The sequence below is a fragment of the Halichoerus grypus genome, chromosome 1, assembly GCF_964656455.1.
Source record: "Halichoerus grypus chromosome 1, mHalGry1.hap1.1, whole genome shotgun sequence".
Classification (NCBI taxonomy): Eukaryota; Metazoa; Chordata; class Mammalia; order Carnivora; family Phocidae; genus Halichoerus; species Halichoerus grypus.
In genome coordinates, this window is record NC_135712.1 from 16,186,119 (window position 1) to 16,206,931 (window position 20,813).

At 40.1% G+C, this 20,813-nt stretch overlaps 2 protein-coding genes across 7 annotated transcripts in view; one reads left to right on the forward strand and one right to left on the reverse strand.

Moving 5' to 3' along the window:
* The window catches only part of USP16 (ubiquitin specific peptidase 16), a 28,157-nt gene extending 25,904 nt beyond the window's left edge, over positions 1 to 2,253 (reverse strand). For 2 of the 6 annotated variants that reach the window (XM_078054792.1, XM_078054636.1), the window contains exon 1: positions 2,110 to 2,250. Coding sequence is in view for 1 of the 6 variants with exons in the window: in XM_078054841.1 (XP_077910967.1) it covers positions 2,110 to 2,128 (19 nt within the window). In the remaining 5 variants the exon portion in view is untranslated. Of the gene's footprint in view, positions 1 to 1,148; positions 1,187 to 1,710; positions 1,870 to 2,109 lie in introns of those variants that run through there. The other 4 variants (XM_036111240.2, XM_078054712.1, XM_078054841.1 and 1 more) reach the window with 4 other exon arrangements.
* A 3,182-nt stretch (positions 2,254 to 5,435) lies between these two features.
* On the forward strand, positions 5,436 to 17,051 carry RWDD2B (RWD domain containing 2B). The gene is made up of 6 exons (XM_036111242.2): positions 5,436 to 5,606; positions 8,282 to 8,458; positions 13,784 to 14,010; positions 14,097 to 14,164; positions 14,290 to 14,652; positions 15,256 to 17,051. The coding sequence occupies exons 3-6, from the start codon at positions 13,804 to 13,806 to the stop codon at positions 15,488 to 15,490; spliced, it is 873 nt and encodes a 290-aa protein (XP_035967135.1). The 5' UTR covers positions 5,436 to 5,606; positions 8,282 to 8,458; positions 13,784 to 13,803; the 3' UTR covers positions 15,491 to 17,051.
* Positions 17,052 to 20,813: the final 3,762 nt, after the last annotated feature.

Below are 20,813 nucleotides of genomic sequence, written 5' to 3' on the forward strand. Positions count from 1 at the left end.
TGGGAGACAGGTTTTGAAAACACTTCCCAATTAATTCTGATACTAGCTGTCATCCTGTCCTAACTAAAGTCTTAGAAGTATTCCTCTTTCAGCTCTTACTTGGTTAGTGTAAATAAAGTTAATTCAAAAAGGTTTATATGAAGTGCCACATCAAGTAATTGTTAAACTTTCCAAGGATCATCTAAAATGTAACAAGGCTCCATGTTTACAAAATAAATGAATTAACAACAAACAAAAGAATAAAAGTATACGGGTATATACAAAACTAGGGTACTTTTTATGTACATTTTGTCACCCTAAAGTAACATATTACATAATTTATCTCTTCTATAATTATAGATTTTAAGGGGAAAAAAAAATAGTACCCAAGTTCTTGCCTCCAATCCAACTACCTCTAATCTGTGCTGCATTCCAGTACCAGATAGATCTTCTTCTAATACCATTTTCATCATATCCATGCTCCTGAGCTGTGCACTCACGGTCCCTTATAAATTGGCCTCAATGCTCTGGTGGTAATCCTGATTCTCATTACTTCTCAGCAAAGAACCACTAAACTTTAATTATACAGTCCGTTTGATCTTCAAAGCCATTTCATAAACATCTTATTTGATTTTCACAACAACCCTTTAAATGGAGCATTTTGCTAAAGGAAGAAACTCAGAAACAAAATGATGGAAGATCATAGGGTGGCAGAGATGGAATTAAAACACAGATCTTTCAGTTCCAAGACCACCACTCTTTGCATTCCAATCAAGCCAGTCTCTCCAAAACACTGTGGCCCCACCTCTATGACTTTGATCTCTAGCTGGGATGTTCTCTCCATCTATCCAAATCTTACCAGTCCTCCAAGATGTCCATTTCAATGAAGTCTTAGGCAACCATTCTACTCTAAATAAACCTCTCAAATGAACTTCCCTAACCTTAATAACGTGCACTGTTCGTTTTGTCCCCTAATCCAATGGGTTGCTTCGTAAATCTTTGACCTGGACACGTGTTATTTGTCTATATGGAATCTAAAGTTCTAGGAGAAAGAAATGGTTTTGGGCATCACCTCTGAATTGCCTAAAGCATCTAATACAGTGTTAGTACATATAGAAATACTTCTCAAGAAATAGTGCTTGCTTGGAAACAGAAAAAGAACATAGTACCTGAGACATAAAAGATGATATGAGGTACAAAGGTACACCTAAGAATGAAGCAAAAAGGTTCCGGTGAAAAACAAAAAGGTAAAGAATGAAGAAGTCTCCTGTAGTGTAGACAGCACTAGCAAATGTGGTTTGAGGACTGCAGCAGCCCGGACTCCAAAGAAAAACTTGAAAGACTAATTGTAACTACTTCAGGGAGAGGACAGTAGGGTTCACTTCAAAGCTGTGGAAAGGGCTGCAATAAATCTTTAGCAGCTATAAAGGGCATCAAATAAGTCTAGAGAAAAGAGTGGCGAGTACCCTCGCTATAAAACATCAATAAATCTATTAAGCTTTTCAGGTGAGTCTTCAGATGAGAGTCAGCTTCTCAGCCAAATTACTCTTTGCAGGACTCCACACAAAATTTAAATCAAGGCTGGGTGTTGCCGGTTCGCATACTAATCCAGTTCCCTTTCCTTCCCAGTCTTCCCATGCCTGCTCGATTCCATTAAAAATGGAAGCGTTTGGAAAACTTTGTCAGCAGATCCTAAATATGGCTTTCAAGTTCGGCGTAGATCTGACCTACCCTAGGTTCACTGAATCGGTGAGATGACAAATCCTGCTTTTCCTACTAACCACCACATGGACGCGGCAGCAAACCCAACCCCAACCTGTAGGGTGCTCCCGGCCGCGCGGCACCCGCCACACCTCCCCTTCCCTTCCAACTGCTCCGAACCCAAGGGGGAACCTTCGGGTCCGGGGTCGATCAGGGCGCCAGCACCGACAACTCATTGGCCAGCTCCTGGTACTGACAGGACATGAAGCCAATGAGAACGCGGTACCGGGCCGAGGCCGGGTAACGTGCTTAAGGAAGAGGAGCCTTCGGGAAGAGACCTGCCTTCCAGGTCAAGGCAGGAAATTCGGGCTCTCGAAACGCAGGAAGTCATGCGAGCGGTGCCTGCGAGTCAGTGGGAACAGAACTCACCCACGGCGACAGCGCCCATAACTGCATCCCCTAATGAGCCTGTGGGCTGGGCAGCCAGCTCCGTCTTCCTCCCGGTGACGGATAGAGAGCGACAGAGCCGAAGCCAGACTGACCCCTAGAAAGCAACAACTTCCGGTACGCGGCATTATGGGAGGTGGCTTAGCCCCAGGGGCCTACGGCGCTGACGCTATTGCATTGGCGCTTTTGCGTGGTTCCCTCCGGAAGTTCAGATACAGCCGCCTGGAAGAGTCTGGCTGTCAGTTTTCCCCACTCTGGTGTAATTATGGGGTTATTTAAATGTTTCGGAAGCAGGAGTACCTGGTGGTGGTCAGGGTATTGGAATCTCTTGGATGGGTTACCTTATTCACATTACATCTAAATTCTGGCTAGGAGGGTAAAATTTACATTTCACGCAGTTCCCCTAATTGTGCCCAATCGCCTTCTAAATGTTGAGTACGTAAATTGTCTTGAACTAACCTTGCCCACGGAAGGTAAAATTTTCAAACATTTACTGTGTGTCCGTTAAAAATATGTAAGGGCCGAGTCCCCTGTGAAGTGAATTAAATGAACATAGGCTCGCTACCCTAGGGTTTAGTCTTCTACAGAAGACACAATAATAGCTTGGGAAAAAAAAAAAAAAGAAAAAGGATGCAAGCGCCAGTAGAAACATAGGCAAGGGATATGAACAGGTAATTCACAATAAAAAGACAATTGGTCATAAGAAATAGGAAGAAATGTTCCTCCCTTATTAGTAATCAGATAAAGGTAGATTAAGTGGCATCCTAACCCTTCAAACTGGCCAGAGTAACAAGGGTTACATTTAACTCTTTTGCTCTTTACTGCTGATAGAATTTTTTAAGCTTTCTTCACTCAGCACACAGGCATTTTTTTTTTTTCTATTCTAAAACGCAGCCTTAGGGACATTGTACCACTTGCTTCCTCTGCCTAGAATGCTGCTCCCCATGATCTTCTGTGGTTGCTATTTTATTGTAATTCTGTTCACACCTTAAAAGTTACCCTCTCACAGAGAAATTGGCTGGGCAATCTAGCTTATATAGCCACCTGATCATTCACGTCACTTTATTTTTTGTCACTACCCAGCAATTATCACTATCTAATATTTTTCCTTCATATTTACCTATATATTTCTTCCCCCCCTCCAGCCCCCATACATACACAGAAACATGCAAATGTAAGCTCTTTGAGAGATGGGACATCTTTGTCTTGGTCGTGGCTATCTCTAGTACCCAGAAGTGTCTGGAACATAGTAAATGCTCAATACTTATTGAAGGATAGTCATTAGAAATGAAAAATTTTGCAAGAATGTTCATAGTAGCCTTACTCATTTTAGCCAGAAACTAGAAACAACCCACATTTTGAACAAAAGAATAGGAAAACTGTGGTTTAGTCATAAAATGGGATTCTAAGCAATAAAAAGAAACTGTAAGGCACAAGAACATGGATGAATCTTTAAAATATTATAATGAAAGAAGACATACAAAAGTACCTACTATGTAATTCTATGCATATGAACAGGCAAAACTAATTATGGCAGGAAAAAATCAGAACAGTGGTTGCCTCTTGGGGGTTCAGGTGGGGACTAACTGGAAAGGAGCATGAAGGAACTTTCTAAGATGCTAGTAATGTTCTATATCTTTTTTTTTTTAAAGGTTTTTTATTTATTTTTTTGAGAGAGGGAATGAGAGAGAGAGAGAGCACATGAGAGGGGGGAGGGTCAGAGGGAAAGCAGACTCCCTGCTGAGCAGAGAGCCCGATGTGGGACTCGATCCTGGGACTCCAGGATCATGACCTGAGCCAAAGGCAGTCGCTCAACCAACTGAGCCACCCAGGCGCCCGTATATCTTAATAGGATTTGAGCTACACAGGTGTATACATTTGTCAAAACTCAGCAAATGTACATTTAAGATGTGCATTTCATTTTTACCTCAAAATAAAAAATCAAACATTTAATCTTAATGCTATGCATGCTGAAGTACTTAGGGAGAAGTATGCTAAGGTCTGCAATTGCTTTGAAATGCATCAAAACAGATGGATTGATGAATGGATTAGATATATGACAAAGTTGGTAGAATAAAATGTTACGATAGTGTCTAGAATCATGATAGCACCAGTTTCTTAACCTCAGCACTATGGACAGTTTAAACCAGCAAATTCTTTGTTGTAGATGGATGTCTTCAGCATTGTAGAAAGTTGAGCAGCATCCCTAGACCCTATCCATTAGATGCCAGAAGCACCCTTCCAGTTGTGATAACTCAAAATGTCTTCAGATATTACCAAATGTCCCCTGAGGAGCAAAATCACCCCCTTCTTTTTTTCTTCCCTGAGGGTCACTCCACTACTTCACTGTAAAATTTTCTCAACTTTACTGCATGCTTGAAATCTCTCATAAAAATTGGAAAAAAGGGGCACCTGGGTGGCTCAGTTGGTTAAGTGTCTGCCTTTGGCTAGGGTCATGATCCCAGGGTCCTGGGCTCCAGCCCCACATCGGGCTGCCTGCTCAGCGGGGAGCCTGCTTCTCCCTCTGCCTGCCGCTCCCCCAGCTTGTGCTCTCTTTCTCTCTCAAATAAATAAATAAAATCTTAAAAAAAAGTTGGAGAAAAAATAGATTAAAAACATTGAAAAATGCCCACAAAGCACCAAATCAAAGATGCAGCTATGAAAACGTATGTACTAATCTTATTTTCATTTAAAAAAAAGTTTCAAGTTATTGATACATTATACCAATGAATATGTTCACAAAAAAATCTTGAGATTTCTAAAATGAATATGTAACATAAAGAAAAAAAGGCATACCTATATTTAGATTGTGAAGAAAAAATCTAAATTACTCTCATGGTGGAGTCGCCTTCAAACTGTCCTTTTATTATCAGTGACAAATTTCTATGCAATAACACAGTATTTCCTAAAGTCGCCACGACCACCATCCAGGCCCACCTCTCCCTAATGCCTTGCTATTTAGGGGCCAGAAGCATCCCTCTTGTGTGGGAAGATAACAGAAACCCAGAATAGGGAACCCTACTCTGACCTATTGAATCCCAAGCTACACATAACCGAACGATTCCTACGCATGTTTGAATCTGAGGAGCGTTACTTTAATGGACCATTCCTTGGCCCAGGAAACAGTGCCGTCTAATGCTTCTCCGTGACCGTGGCAGCAGCTGGGAAATGCCAATAGGGTGGAATTTGTACTTTGCGACTGAGAAGCCCATAGCATTGCCAAGAATTCCAGCCGCTGAGCACCTGCCAGGACCAAACAGCCAGGACCAATGGGCTTCCGGGGCCTATGGCCCCGCGCGCGCGCATGCGCCAAACGGAGAGGACGTTGTCTCACTTCCCCTAGGCCGCCTCGCTGGAGTGGTTTGTAGGCTTCGGATTGCCTAGCACTGGAACTCAGAGGCTCCCTCTGGATGAGACTTGAGCTGTCCGTGCAGCCAGAAAATCCAGGGTTTCAGCACCGAGGGGGTCCGTGGCTCCAGGTGAGTCTTCAGTCTACCGCCGCCCAAGCGAAACGGGAATTTCCCGTGTGGCAGAGGCCCGTTTCCGACTCCGGGAACTTGGCGACGTCGTGGCCCCGCCTTCCCGCGCGCTACACACTGCTCATTGGTTGGAGCCGGCTGTTCTGACCCCGCCCGCAGTCGGGACCCTCCCTTCCCACATTCACCCCGTCCCCAGGCCCAGGCAGTTGTTAGGGGCGACGGCGCCTGCGCACAAGGTTTCGGTAGTGGCCTTCTGCAACTTGCCGGGCGTCAGGGCTTGTGCCGCCTGGACCCGCTCTCCTCTGTAAAATAAAAATCTGCGAGGAAAAAAGAATGGTTCCACTTAGGAAACTCAGTTTTCATTCTACGTTCGTACAGAATTCACTGAAATCTTGAGTCCAAAAATTCTTTTCAAGGGTTTGGGTTTTTTTGCATTGAAATCTTATCTACGAAAATAATTGGACAAGTAAATAATATACCTGTAACATCACTCCCATAGTTGTTCGCACACGGGTCGCTTGGCCCCAAACTTCTTTGCTGGCTCTATTTCATCTTCCAGACCTCCGAACTCAGTAGGACTTTCTCCCAACTTCACTCACTCAGTAAGTGACAAAAGAAACATGCCTTTAAATATATGTTGGTTACTCCCAAAATTACATCTCCAGCCGGATACCTCTTAAACTGCATAATTGTACATCCAGCTGTCTCCTGAACATCTCTATTGAGTAGGTGTCTTAATAGGCACTTCATTACATAGTATTTCTAAAACCAGGCTTCGAGTGTCCACCATCTTCCCTACCTAAATGCCAAATCCATCCTTCCTGTCTCTTAATGCCTTGGATTCATTCTTACATATCACATATAATTTGTCAGTAAATCCTGTTGGTTCTACTCTTTCTATATGTCCAGAACTCGAAAGTTGCTCACCACCTGGACTACACATCCTAGTCCAAGCCACTGTCATCTCTCCCCAAGCCATTGTAGTACCTCCCTGGTCTTTCACCTTTCATCCTCATTCCCCTGCACATTTCACAGCATCAGAATTTGGCCTCTCCATAATTAAGTCAAACCCCTGCAATGGCCTTCCATATCAGACAGAATAAAATCCGAAGTCCTGGCCATGCCCTCTGAGTCCTAACGTAAACTGCCCCACATTTCCTCTCTAATCTTGTCTCCTAAAATCTTGCTCCAGGCTTAGGCAGCTCCAATACCTGGTCTAGCACTTCCCTTCCACAAGACCTTTGAATTTGCTGTTCTTCTTGCCTAGAAAACGCATTTTTTGTTGTGATTTTTAAGATTTTTTTGGTGATTTTTTTCATTGTTATAGTCTTAGTGCCAAGGACAATGCTTGACACACAATAGGTGCTCAAGACACATTTGTGGATGAATGACAAATAACAACAGCAACCACTTTTATAGTACTTACTCTGTTGCCAGCCACTGTTTGAAGCACCTTCCACACATCATTTAATCCTCACAGCAACCTTATCGTTCCCATTTTGGAGATGGGGAGACTGAGGCACAGAGAAAGTAAGCCACCTGCCTAAGGTCACACAGTTTTTAAGTGCATGTTGGCAGTCTAAGTAGCAGAGCACATATTTAAACCACTATGATAAAAATACAAAATAAATTCACTTCCTCTAATAACCATCTAATAATATCTAATAACCTCAACTTTAAAAAAAAGACTAGAAAAGATATTCATGGAATTCCAATGAGTTCAGGGATTTTGAATACTTACATGAATATGTTGTTTAATAACAGTAAATGCATAAGTTAGGATGTCAAATGAAAATAGGATATAAAATTATATGAAGTGACTGGTTAGTAAAGAAAACATAGATATACACTCAACTTTGAAATTCTGAAGAGACTGCTTAATGAAGGGACTGTTTACAGAGGTGTGGCCAGGCATTACTGCCTCTAGGCCTAGGACGATTTCCTGGAGCTGAGGAAGAAGGGCTGCGCACAAAAGCTGTGGTCTTAGGGGGTCATGGCCATTGTCAGAATCCCACCAAAAACAGGAAGCCAGTGGTGAAGAAACACCCTGGCTTCTTTCTGCTCCCATTCTCCCCCTTCCTGCCAGAGCATTAGCTGAAACTAACCACAAGAAAGAAGAGTGGGGTGGTATAGGCTGAGGAGGTCAGTTTTTCAGTCTAGAGCAGGGAAAAGAAGGACCAAGAATGTGTTTAGGGGACAAAGAAGAAGTAACTAGCAGAAAATGGTCTAAATAATGAGCCCCTGAATTAGGCCTTTGTAGTCAAGGTTGTGAGGAAGGGACAGGTTCAGGTCTATACTGTTTTTCTTGTGCTTTCCTGCCTTACAGACCTTTCTTCTCTCCCCACTATGCTTCCTTCTCCACTTTTCTAAGTCTCAGCCTATCTTTAAGGCTCAAGTCAGGGTCACCTGGATGGCTCAGTCGGAAAAGCGTGCAACTCTTGATCTCAGGGTCATGAGTTCGAGCCCCACATTGGGTGTAGAGATTACTTAAATAAATAAAACTTAAAAAAAAAAAAATTGGAGAAAAGGTTTGACTCAGATCCTGTCTCCTTCCTTAAATCTTTCCTGATAGCCCATTTCATTGATCATGTACTCCTCTTAAACCCCACAATAATGCCTATACTAGTCATTTAACACTTAGCCTTTTTTATCTGCATTGTTCTATATCTTACTAGATAATATGTACTGATCCTCAAACTAAATAGAAAGCTCCGGAAAGGAATGAAGGATGAAGCTCTAAATATAGTATTTACTCAATAAACATTTACCCAAAGATGAGAAGGAATTCCATGAAGACGCCATTAACCAAGATAATGGTGTTTGATTTCACAGAGTAAATTCTCTTTGAGAAGGTAAGCCATATTTCCTTTGGAGCAATGGGACTGAGTTCTGTTTTTCTTTTCAGATGTGTAACTCCTTTTTTCTGAATTCAGAAGCACTATATACTAATCCTAAAACTTCAAACAATATAGAAGCATACAAATTAGTCCTTCCCTTCTTCCTTCTACCCACATTTAACAAACTAATTTGGTGAATTCTCTTTCTGACTTTTTTCATGTATGTATAATGATATAACAATGAATAATATGATCATACCTATTTATATTCTTCTACAATCTACTTTTTTAGGTAACTGTTGTATTATGAATATCAGTGTTAATATATATTGATGATCTCATAATATTCTGTTTAGATATATATTTATTTAACTAATCTATTGTTGAACATTTAGGTCATGTCTGATTTTTTTATTATAGATAATAAGCAATGAACATCCTTATAAACACCTTTTTTATATACTGTCTGATTTTTTCCTTAGATCAGCTTCATAGAATTAGATCAGCTTTCCTTATACCAACTTTTTCTTCTATAACAATTACCAGATGTTAACCATCTTGTGTGTGTGTGTGTGTGTGTGTGTGTGTGTTTGCACATGCATACTAATTCAGTAAGTTAAAAATATTGTGTAGGGGGGACTTCCACTTTTGGAACAACAGAGTAGATGTGTTTTTCCTAATTTGTCCAGCTAAGTACAACTAAGGATCCTGGACACTATTTATAAAACAAACACAAAAGACTCTGAAAAGTGAAAGGGAATGCAGACCAACTAGGGACCTTGGGACCCAAGAAAGGACACAGTGGTGACTTCCTTGGTTATTCTTTTTTGCCTCAAATATCTGAGACTTGATTAAAGAAGCAGCAACCCAGAAATACCAAAGGTACAGACCAAACGAGTTGTAAAGCCTCAAAAAACCCTGCTCTCTAGCTAAAGTACCAAGAAATGTGCAGCTGAGCAAGATGGAAAACACTTAGATAATAAATGCTCTACACCAGGCAAATACTAAAGAAAACACTGTGGCCTCTCTCCAACCACACCAGCAAAGGGAGCCTAGATTCCAACTTTACTGAGCTGTAATAAGCACTTCAGTGCCCACACCTTGTCAGGATGTATCAAAAAATCTGATTAGGGATCTAGGACTTTCCTCTCTGCCTGGTGATAATGACCTTACCAGAGTTTAGTGTCAGACCCATGTCAGATCCATGTCAGATCACATGGGGAGCCTCTACTTCCACTCTGATGCAGCAATAACAAGGCATCCCTCCTTCACTGCTGGAATGGTGTCCAAGAGGTCTAGTGGGGAGTCCAACTTTCACCAACACCTAGCATTAGCAAAGTGGCCCGTCAACATGGTGTTAGTGGAGGCCACATGGGTAACAATAAGGAGGCTTTCCCACCCTTCCTGGGCATAAGCCCCCCTTTTTTTATCCCTTCTGAAGCAGGATGTCAGAAAAAGTATGCTAAAATGGAAGATTTGAGTAATATTCAGAGTCTCAGAATACTTAAAATGTCCAGATTTCAATAAAAAAATCACTCATCATACCAAAAACAAGGAAAATCTCAAACTACATGAAAAAGATGATAAAATAGATGCTGATGCCAGGATGACAGAGATGGTAGAGTTATCTGACAACGATTTTATTTTTTTTATTTTATTTTTAAGTAATCACTACACCCAGTGTGGGCCTTGAACTCATAACCCTGAGATCAGGAGTTGCATGCTTCCTACTGAGCCAGCCAGGTGCTTGATCTCAGGGTCATGGGTTCAAGCCCCACATTGGGTGTAGAGATTACTTAAATAAATAAAACTTAAAAAAAAAACCTATCTTAAAAAATTTTCAGTGAGCAATTATAAACACACTTCAAACAAATTTAAAAAAAGGGTCCCAGTAAAGAAATAGAAGATGTAATGAAGAATCAAATGGAAATGATAGAACTGAAAAATGCAATAACCAAAATTAAAAACACAGAAGATGGACTCAACAACAGAAGAAAGGGGACAGAGGAAAGGAGCAGTTAACTGGAAGATATAATAGAAATTATCCAGTCTGAACAGTGGAGAGAAATAGAGCAAAAATAAATGAACAGAGTTTTAAGAACATATGGGACTGTAACAAAAGATCTAACATGTCATTCCAGAAGGAGAAAGAGGGCGGAGGGCAGAGCTGAAAAAAGTACTTGAAGAAATGATGGTTGAAATTTTCCCAAATTTGTCAAAAGGCATAAACAGATTCAAGAAATTAAATGAATGTCAAGCACAAAAAAACTCAAATTCACATAGAGACACATCATAGTCAACCCTATGAAAACTACAGAGAAAGAAAAGATCTTGAAGGCAAGCAAGAAATGAACCTTTGCTATAAGGTTCAAATAAGAGTATTTCTCATCAGAAACTATGGGGGCCAAAATGAAGAGGAATGATATTTTTCAAGTGCTGAAAATAAAGAATTAACAACCTAGAATGTCATATCCAGTGAAAATATCCTCAGGAATGAAGGGGAAATCAAGACTTTCTAAAATTTTTTTTTTTAATTTTATTTATTTTTGAGAGAGAGAGAGCAAGCACAAGCAGGGAGGGGCAGAGGGAAAAGCGGACTCCCCACTGAGCAGAAGCCCAATGCAGTACTCAATCTAGGACCTTGGGATCATGACCTTATCCAAAGGCAGACGCTTAACTGACTGAGACACCCAGGTGCCCCAAGAAATTCTAACATGAAGGAAGATTAAGATAATTTGTCACCAGCAGACCTACCCTAAAAAAAATAGCTCAAGGAAGTTCTCTAAATGGAAAATTTAATAAAGAAATAATAATAAGAAATAATAATTAGGAAAATAATAAATTATTATGGAAGAAATACAGAAAAAGCAAAAGTATGGGCAAATAAAATGGACTTCTCTTCTGTCTTCTTAATTATATTTGATGGCTGAAGCAAAAATTATAACACTCTTGTGGTTCTAAATATATATAGAAGAAAATTTTAAGATCACTATTTTACAAATGCAGGAAGGTAAAGGGACATAAAGTTTCTATATGTCACTCAAGCTGTTTAAATAAGACACTGGTAGACTGTGATGTTTTATATACGTGTGTGTAGAGTAACCACTAAAAGAGCTATAAAAAGAAATACATGCAGAAACGTTCCAGATTAACCAAAATGGAATTCCAAAATATTTTCTACCTGCAAAAGGCAGGGAAAGGAAAACAAAGAAATGGAAAACATAGAAAAAAACAGAAAATGAAATAGGTACTTAAGTCCAAACATATCAATAATCGCATTAAATGTAAGTTGTCTAAATACAGTAATTAAAAGACAGAGTTTGCCCCCCTACATACACACACAGAATTATCTGTTCTGAAATATCAATAGTGCCAAGATTGAGAAATCCTAAACTGGAGTCTAGTTAAGTCTAGACTCTAGACTTTCAACAAATTCGTGTTTTCTACTGCACATTACACTGCTGCTTTCTAGGGAACCTGGTGCTGGTTCCTGAGCCTTCCTGAAGTTCTGCAGCTCCCCAGCCACCTGACCAAGCAGTTAATAGAGGGAAGGAAGCTGAAATATAAGTTAGTTATAATTCATTTACCCCTTTTCACCTTCCAAACTTTTGTTGATAGCTTTTGTTATTTCCTTTCCCTTTGTCTTTGAGAATTTATCCTTTTATTCTCATTTTAATGGGGTCACAGAGAAAGGGAAATATTTATACAAGTGCTCAGCCTCCATGTTTTATCAGAAGTCCCTACACTTTTTCTTGCAAATGAAATTAATTTATCTAAAAAAAAAAAATCCTATTTGATTGTCATCTTGGTGAACTTTATAACCCTGGAATGGTGAAGATTTTCTAACAAAGATTCAAAGTCCAGAAGCTATGAAAGCAGAAGTTGATGAATATGCCTACTTAAAAACTCATGAATGGTACACATAGACAAAAAACACCATAAAAAGACTCTGTATTAAGAATTTTTTTAAAGAGTTTGCAGGGGGTGGGGAACCTGGGTGGCTCAGTCCATTGGGTATCTGCCTTCAGCTCAGGTCATGGTCTCAGGGTCCTGGGATCAAGCTCCGAGTTGGGCTCCCTGCTCAGTGGGGAGTCTGCTTCTCCCTCTCCCTCTCCCCGCCCCCACCCAACTCATGTGCCCTCCCTCTCTCTCAAATAAATAAATAAATATATAAATAAAATCTTTTTAAAAATTAATAAAAATAAAAGGTGAGGGGACTATGTAAAAACTTACATTTCAATATGGCAACTTTTGGAAGGCAACCTGGCAATATCTACCAAAATCTAAAATGTTACACTTATTGACCCAACAAGCCACCTCTACAAACTTATCCTTGAGAATACAGTATTAACAGTTTGCCAAACTGTATATATAAAAAGAACTTCTATTAAAGAAATGTTCATAATAGCAAAAGTGTGGAAACAACCCAAGTGCCCATCAATAGGCAAAGAATGCAATAAATTATGACTTATCAACATGATTCAGTATGACAGTCAACCACAGAAAGAATGAGATAAATCACTATGTACTGACAGTGAATATATCTTTGACATATATTTGGAGGGGAAGAAGTGGGGGAAAAAGATATGTTTGTATGATCCCTATAGATACATTTGATTATGTATCTCTTTACATATACTTAAACATTATACCACCATATATTTTCCATTTATGTATGTCTATATAATTCCTAAAATATTTTCTGTTTCTGTAACACCAAAACTCTTCACCTTGGATGGGAGACTTAGGCAGGTAGGGGAAGAGATCACCAGCTGAAGCCATATCTTCATTTTTTAACCTTCTACCACTTGAATTTTATAACCTAGTACTTTTTTTTTAATGTTAACAGAGGGTACTTGAGCTGTGGGATTGTTAGCATATTTTCTCTTCTTCACATTCTTCTGCTTTTTAAAAACTAATAAACACTAATATTAAGAGAAAAATATTAACCATCCACAAAACTAACTCTGTTACTTATTCTGTTTATTCTAGGTTTCCAAAGTAACCAGTCATATAGCCTCTCTCCTGGCTATATCATTGATAAGGCTTTTGACTACATAATTAGTTTACTTAAGTGAAATTGTTCACTGTGGCAGCTCAAGATTCCAGGTCAACTATCCAGACACAGAGGAATTTGATGCCTGGTTATTATTAGAGTTTTATGGCTTTTACTGGATCGGCCCATAGTTTGGATCCTTAGTATATTACATCTGTTTAAATTTCCCATTTTATGAAGAAATCAAACACACTTTCATAAGGACCTATATTGATCTATTGAGTTCTCCCAAGATTGCATTTGTAAATTATCTATCTTATCTTATCTTATCCTTACCTCTTTAGAAATTTACGGATATCCAAAAATGATTGAGATTGAACAGGCAGAGGCCCAGCTCTCTGAGTTAGACCTGCTAGCCAGTATGTTCCCTGGTGAGAACGAGTTCATTGTGAATGACCAGCTGGCTTTAGCAGAACTGAAAGATTGTATTGAAAAGAGGACGATGGAGGGACGATCTTCTAAAGTTTACTTTACTATCAATGTGAACCTGGATGTATCTGAGGAAGCAATGGTAATTCAGTTTGCTTTTTGAAGAACTGAAAGCCTGTCAAGAATTAAAACACCACTTAGGGCATTTTCTTCTTTTTTGTTAATCAGGTGATGTTTTCTCTGGCTTGTATTCTTCCCTTTAAATACCCTGAAGTTCTGCCTGAAATTACTGTCAGGTATGTTACAGAAATTGGCCAACATCAAAGGTTAAAATTAACCTGAGAATAAAAGCAGTGCTTAAGTTTGTTTTCTCTTCCAAAAAAATTGATTTAATTTTTATACTCCATATCTTTTTCATCAGATCAGTATCACTAAGTAGATCCCAGCAGACTCAGCTAAACACAGATCTGACCGGATACCTGCAAAAGAATTGTCTCGGAGATGTCTGTATATTGAATGCCACAGAGTGGGTTAGAGAACATGCTTCTGGCTATATCAGCAGAGACACCACACCTTCCCCTGCTCCAGGAAGTACATTCCAGCCAGTTGATCTCATTCTCACAAGACTGTGGATCTATAGCCATCACATCTACAACAAGTGTAAAAGAAAGAATATTCTAGAGTGGGCAAAGGAGCTTTCCCTATCTGGATTTAGCATGCCGGGGAAACCTGGTGTTGTTTGTGTGGAAGGCCCACAAAGTGCCTGTGAAGAATTCTGGTCAAGGTTTGCTTTCACAAATGTTGTATACTGTGTCAATAATTTTAGTAGTAAAGAAGATACTAGAGATGTGGAAATTAGTATGTCCCTGGGGTTGTACCTTATAGGGATTCAGTCTCAAGTCAGTGGATAAAACAGAACTCACATATGATCAGCATCACCCCCTTCCCTGACATGGTGCACATAGATGTTCTGTGTATAGCTGTTTAATTGAGCCCCTGTCCAAGATGTTATGATCCCCTCCATTTCCATGGATCGGATTCTTAGTGATGTGATAAGCTGTGCATATCCTGTGAAACAAACAGGTTTCTAATCTTCTCGTTTCTGTACTGACATCCTGAATGAGTTCCTAAGAAGTCCCTTTGGGAGTTTGAGATACAGCAATGTCCACATTTCTAAAATGTTGATATGAAGCAGTAGCAATAAATGAGTTTGGGGATAGGATCATGACCACCATCATATTGAATTAAAATAAATCCCTGTGAGATAAAAGTAAATTTCTTTACTTCTGGGAAAAGGCGTTGAAAAGTCTGTTTTATAACTTCTATTTTCAATGCTCTAGAAACAAAACACATTTTCAATATGTCTACTTTGAAAATTTCTTTTCAGACTCAGAAAATTAAACTGGAAGAGAATTTTAATTCGCCATCGAGAAGACATTCCTTTTGATGGTACAAATGACAAAATAGAAAGACAAAGAAAATTTTCAGGTTTTGAAGAAAAAGTGTTCAATGTTAATGGAGCCAGAGGAAACCACATGGACTTTGGTCAGCTGTATCAGTTTTTAAACGCCAAAGGATGTGCGGATGTTTTCCAGATGTTCTTTGGTGTGGAAGGACAGTGACTGGGCAAAGGAGCATTGAAAGTATTTTGTCACTGTTGGCCTTTTGATTTTTCCCCCGATCTTTCTTGAAAGATGAAGTAATTTGGGGCACCTGGGCGCTTAGTCGGTTAAGCGTCTGACTTTGGCTCCGGTCATGATCTCCAGGTCCTGGGATGGGGCACTGCTGTCACGCTTCCACTCTCTCTGCCCCTCCCCCAACTCATGTGCTCTCTTTCAATCTCTCTCTCTCAAATGAATAAATAAAATCTTTTAAAAATAAATAAATTTAAAAAATAAAAATGGATTTAAGATATCAAAAGAGAGAAGAACAAGTTAGATTGTCCTGCCTGCACTGTATAATGTAAAAGACAATAAAAGCTATAAGAGGGGGAGGGGCGCCTGGGTGGCTCAGTCATTAAGCATCTGCCTTCCTCTCAGGTCATGATCCCAGGGTCCTGGGATCGAGCCCCACATCGGCTCCCTGCTCCATGGGAAAACTGCTTCTCCCTCTCCCACTCCCCCTGCTTGTGTTCCCTCTCTCGCTATGTCTCTGTCTGTCAAATAAATAAAATCTTAAAAAAAAAAAAAAAAGCTATAAGAGGGGAGCCTGAGTGGCTCAGTCTGTTAAGCATCCAACTCTTGATTATGGCTCAGGTCATGGTCTCACAGTGGTGGGATCTGGTCTCAGTTGGGCTCTGAGCTTGGCAGCGAGTCTGCTTGGGATTCCCTCTCTCCCTCTCCATCTGTCCCTCCTCTCTCTCTCAAATAAATAAATCTAAAAAAAAAAAAAAACTATAAGAAACTGTAGTTAAGGGCAACTGGGTGGCTCAGTCCATTAAGCATCTGCCTTCAGCTCAGGTCATGATCCCAAGGTCCTGGGATCAAGCCCCACATCTCCCTCTGCCCACCCCCCCACCACCACCAGCTTGTGCTCTCTCTCGCTCACTCTCAAATAAATAAAATGTTTTAAGAAAGGAAAAGAAACCGTAGTTAAATGTTAGGAAACATCGCTTTCTTAGATTATTACCAATGATTACATATTTTATATATAAACATCCCTATTAGGTAAAATTGACCAGTATGATTGCACATACATTTATTCCACAATGACAATCTGTCAGTGTATTAATTTGATATATATCTTGAACTGGAATCATCTACAAAGAAATAATAATAAATTCTGAAAAGAAACTATGAGTCCCAAATCAAACTATGGTTAAAAATTAAGAGGATTATTAGAAAACAAAAGTGTGGGCAGGAAACAGTGGCCATATGTCCACTTTTATTTGTAAAAGTAATTCCTGTACAAACTTTTTTTTAAGATTTTATTTATTTGAGAGAGAGAGAGAGAGAGCGCGCGCACCAGTGGGGGGGGGGCGCAGAGGGAGAGGAAGAGGCCGACTCCCTGCTGAACAGGCAGCCCAATGTAGGACTCCAGGATCATGACCTGAGTCAAAGGCAGATGCTTAACGGACTGAGCCACCCAGGTGCCCCAAACAATTCTTAAGTAAAATTTTTAAAAATATTGTAAATTGTAAAATTAATCCAATAAATCCAAATTAATTGAACTTGGACTAACAAAGTCAAAAGCCACTGTTGTCATTTGCACATTAATTTGATAAACTGAATTTTAAAACAAAATTACATCTGCTGTGCAAAACTGATGATCACTTTGAGCACTAATATAAAAACTTAGCTTTTTTTTTTTAGAAAGCTATATAATAAGATATTAGAGAAACCCAACAGAATATGTCGTTTGTGGACCTCCATAAAGACTGCAAGGCAGCTACGAGTTTATGGCATTTAAGGACTGATGCACTTGGTACTTCCCAGTCACCTACCCCCTGCCACGATTACAACTATTTAGAACCATCTGAGCCCATAAAAATTCCGCAAAGGGGCACTGTGAGCCTTCCGGTTAAACACAATTTAGCAATCTGCTCCCATCAGGACGGGGGAGGGATGTGGGCCTTAATATCTTTTGCCATCTCCCCCCCCCCAATATCAAAGGCAGAACTCTTCAAGGAGCAGAGCAGATTCCAGCTCAGCATGAAAGGGGGTGACTGGCTACCTGCTGACACCCGGCTCCCCAGAGGCTTTCAAGTGCTCCGGGGCTTTGACTGACACTTTGGCCTTCCCCAGCCCCCGCAGCTTGAGCGCACGCGAGGGCTCGCACCGGGCGCAGCTGGGAGGGACCTAACGAGGCTTAGCGCAGGTGCCGCACCTTCACCGACTTGCCCTGGAACTACTAGCCCGGGTTGGGGGCGTTGTGAATGTGGGAGCAGGTGGGCAGAGGCTTTTGACGCGGGGCTCTAGCCCTAGACTGCGGACTTGCCCTTCAAGTAGGGATCTCTCAGCTGGACGGGTGCGGCTTTGCTGCCAGATGGCCTTTTTCTTTTTTTTTTAACCGCTCATTATCTTTTGGGGAAAAGGCTTCGATATGCATTCTTTTGGGATTTCCCAGATGCTGCTATAGCGGGAGAATTGGTGGAATTCTGCTCCCTGAAATTCTGGTGGTGCAGTCCAGGACCGCCGTGTCTCCAGATTTTAACCAGGGAATTATCTAAGTGGAGGCTAATTTTTTCCTTCCAGGGGCGTTTGGCGTTTTGGATTTTGTGAATCTCTTCTTTCTCCAGCCCCCCGCCCCCATGTATGTAATACATTTTTTATTAGAAAAGATGATTATTATAGGAAATGTAGAACTAACTGGATTTAAAACCTACCCACAAATCCGCCCCCAAGAAGATAATACTAAATTTTGGTTTTACGTTTTATTTTCTAGTATATTATTTTTACTTATGGGTATATGTGATATTAAGTGATATGTGATATTCAGTTGAATGAATGCAGCATTTTAGTTAGTTCTGGAAATTCTTACCCACTTCAGTTTTGTTATTAAAGATATCAAGTACCTGTATTTGTCCTAAGAGTCCTTTTTATGAATCTCCTTGAAGATTAAACACGTTCACAAGAGGATAAGAACAAAACTATAAATGACAAAAGACTCAAAAATAGACATGGTTAAAGATCTGATGACAGTTCATTATAATGTACCTGACAAGGAAATCTGGTTATTTCTGTGACACATAACACCTCAATAATCAGAATATTGAATGATGACCTTATACCAGAAGGTAACATACCAAATAAACATGCCTAATTGGTCAAAGAGACGTCATTTATGATTTAAATCTTGGGGAAGTTTGTTAAAACCTTAGAAAGTTTTAAAGCACTTGCCTAAATAGGATTACAGATCGTTAAAGACCTGATAAAGACAAAACATAGACACTGGTTTTCCAGGCAGACAAAAGAAAAAAACCCTTTGTTTACATTTTTCTTATCAAGAGCAGACCAACAATCTAAGAAAATTTAGTGTTTTTAAGAGAAAGAAAGCACAATTTCAATCTTATACGAGTGTACTTTTAAAATCCACTCATTTGGGGGCACCTGGGTGGCTCAGTTGGTTAAGCGGCTGCCTTTGGCTCAGGTCGTGATCCCAGGGGTCCTGGGATCGAGCCCTGCATCTGGCTCCTTGCTCAGTAGAGAGCCTGCTTCTCCCTTTCCCTCTGCCTGCCTGCCATTCCCACTGCTTGTGCTCCCTCTCACTCTCTCTCTCTCTCTGTGTCAAATAAATAAAATCTTTTAAATAAATAAATACATAATACATACATACATAAAATCCATTCACTTCAGCTTTAGTCCACCCTGATGGCATATAAAATTCCTTTACAAAGATTTCCTTTCACAAACCTTCTACAACTTTCTTTTGCATTCAGATTTTGTCTCAAGCCATTTTTCACCAAACAACCGGTATCATTTTAAGACAAAATTTCTTTCTTTTGCCTTCAACAAAAAATGTATTTCCATTCATTATATCTTTTATTAAGATTGATTTTATTTATTTATTTATTTACTAGAGAGAGAGAGAAAGAGAGAGCATGAGTGGGGAGAGAGGTAGAGGGGTAGGGAGAAGCAGACTCCCTGCTGAGCAGGGAGCCTGACATGGGGTTCAATCCCAAGACCCTGAGATCATGACCTAAGCTGAAAGCAGACACTTGACTGACCAAGCCACCCAGACACCCCCTTATATCTTTCTTATATATCTCCTACTTTCCTACATGTAGAGTTGCTTCCCTTATTTTCATCAGTTTTAATTACATTTAGCAGAATTTTAACTCTTAGAAAACTTAGTCTCTTAGTGAAAACTAAGTAGTAACCAATTGTGAACTGTTACACCAGAATTCTTTCAATGGCAAATTTATGAATCAATTAAGCACAAAGCATGCTTATCAACAAACTCAAATATCCTTAGTTTCTCCACAATAAGAAGTCAACAAACCTACATTCACTAATCAATGCTTTAGCACTCCTTTCTATTTGGAAAAAACCTAGATATCCGATGAATTCAATCCCAAACATCATCCAAGCAAAACTTTAAAGTTTTAGGCTGCCAAAGACTATCTTAACAATTACCCATGAAAACCTTGAGATGGACAAAATTAACCATCATATTAAGTCATCTTTTTGCTGACAAATTGCAACAGAGATAACACAAGCTTATTTGACCTTTAGTAAACCTTGGTAGAATAAAAAGTTTCATATTTAATGCTGAGAACTCTAAAGACATGTCTATCTTAATTAAACCAACAAACTTAAATTAGTTTAAATAACGAATTACGTTCCACGTGGGTCCCCTTAAGAGTCAATCAATTTGTTTCCCATCGTTAATTTTTGCCTGGGGCACCAGTGCGGAAATCTGAAGTGGGCAGGGTTAGGTCCAATAGGGTGCTCTTTGCTCCTTGACAGCAAGGATAGGAGGAGGAGCCAATGGTGCCAGAGGCACTGAGGATGGTATAGGAAACAGTTACGCAGGCTGCACCAAAGGTGGTGCAGAAACAGGAGGGGGGGGAGGGGAAGGCAGAAGAGATGAGGTGCTACCAGGAAGGCTGGAGGCAGATAAGAGTCCAGAGGGCAGAGAAAGAGGTCTCTTGGTCTTAAAGCTCATCCACTTGGACAGATGAAAAGACAGGTTGAAATGATGGCTGAAACCAAGTTTGCACTGCAGTTCAGAGTCTAGATGAGAAGATTCAGCCCCACATTGGACACCAAAATGATGTGGTTTGGAGTGGTGGGATTCAGAGCCCATGGTCAAGAAAGAATTCTTGAGACACCTTTGGTGCAAAATGGTGGCTTTATTAAAGCACAGGGACAGGACCTGTGGGCAGAAAGAGCTGCTGTCCTGGGGTTGTGAGGAGTGACGGATTATATAAGATTTTCTATCCTATGGAGGGGAGGGTGATGTTAGGGCTCCAGGAAATTGAGTCTATAGGTTCCTGGAGATTGC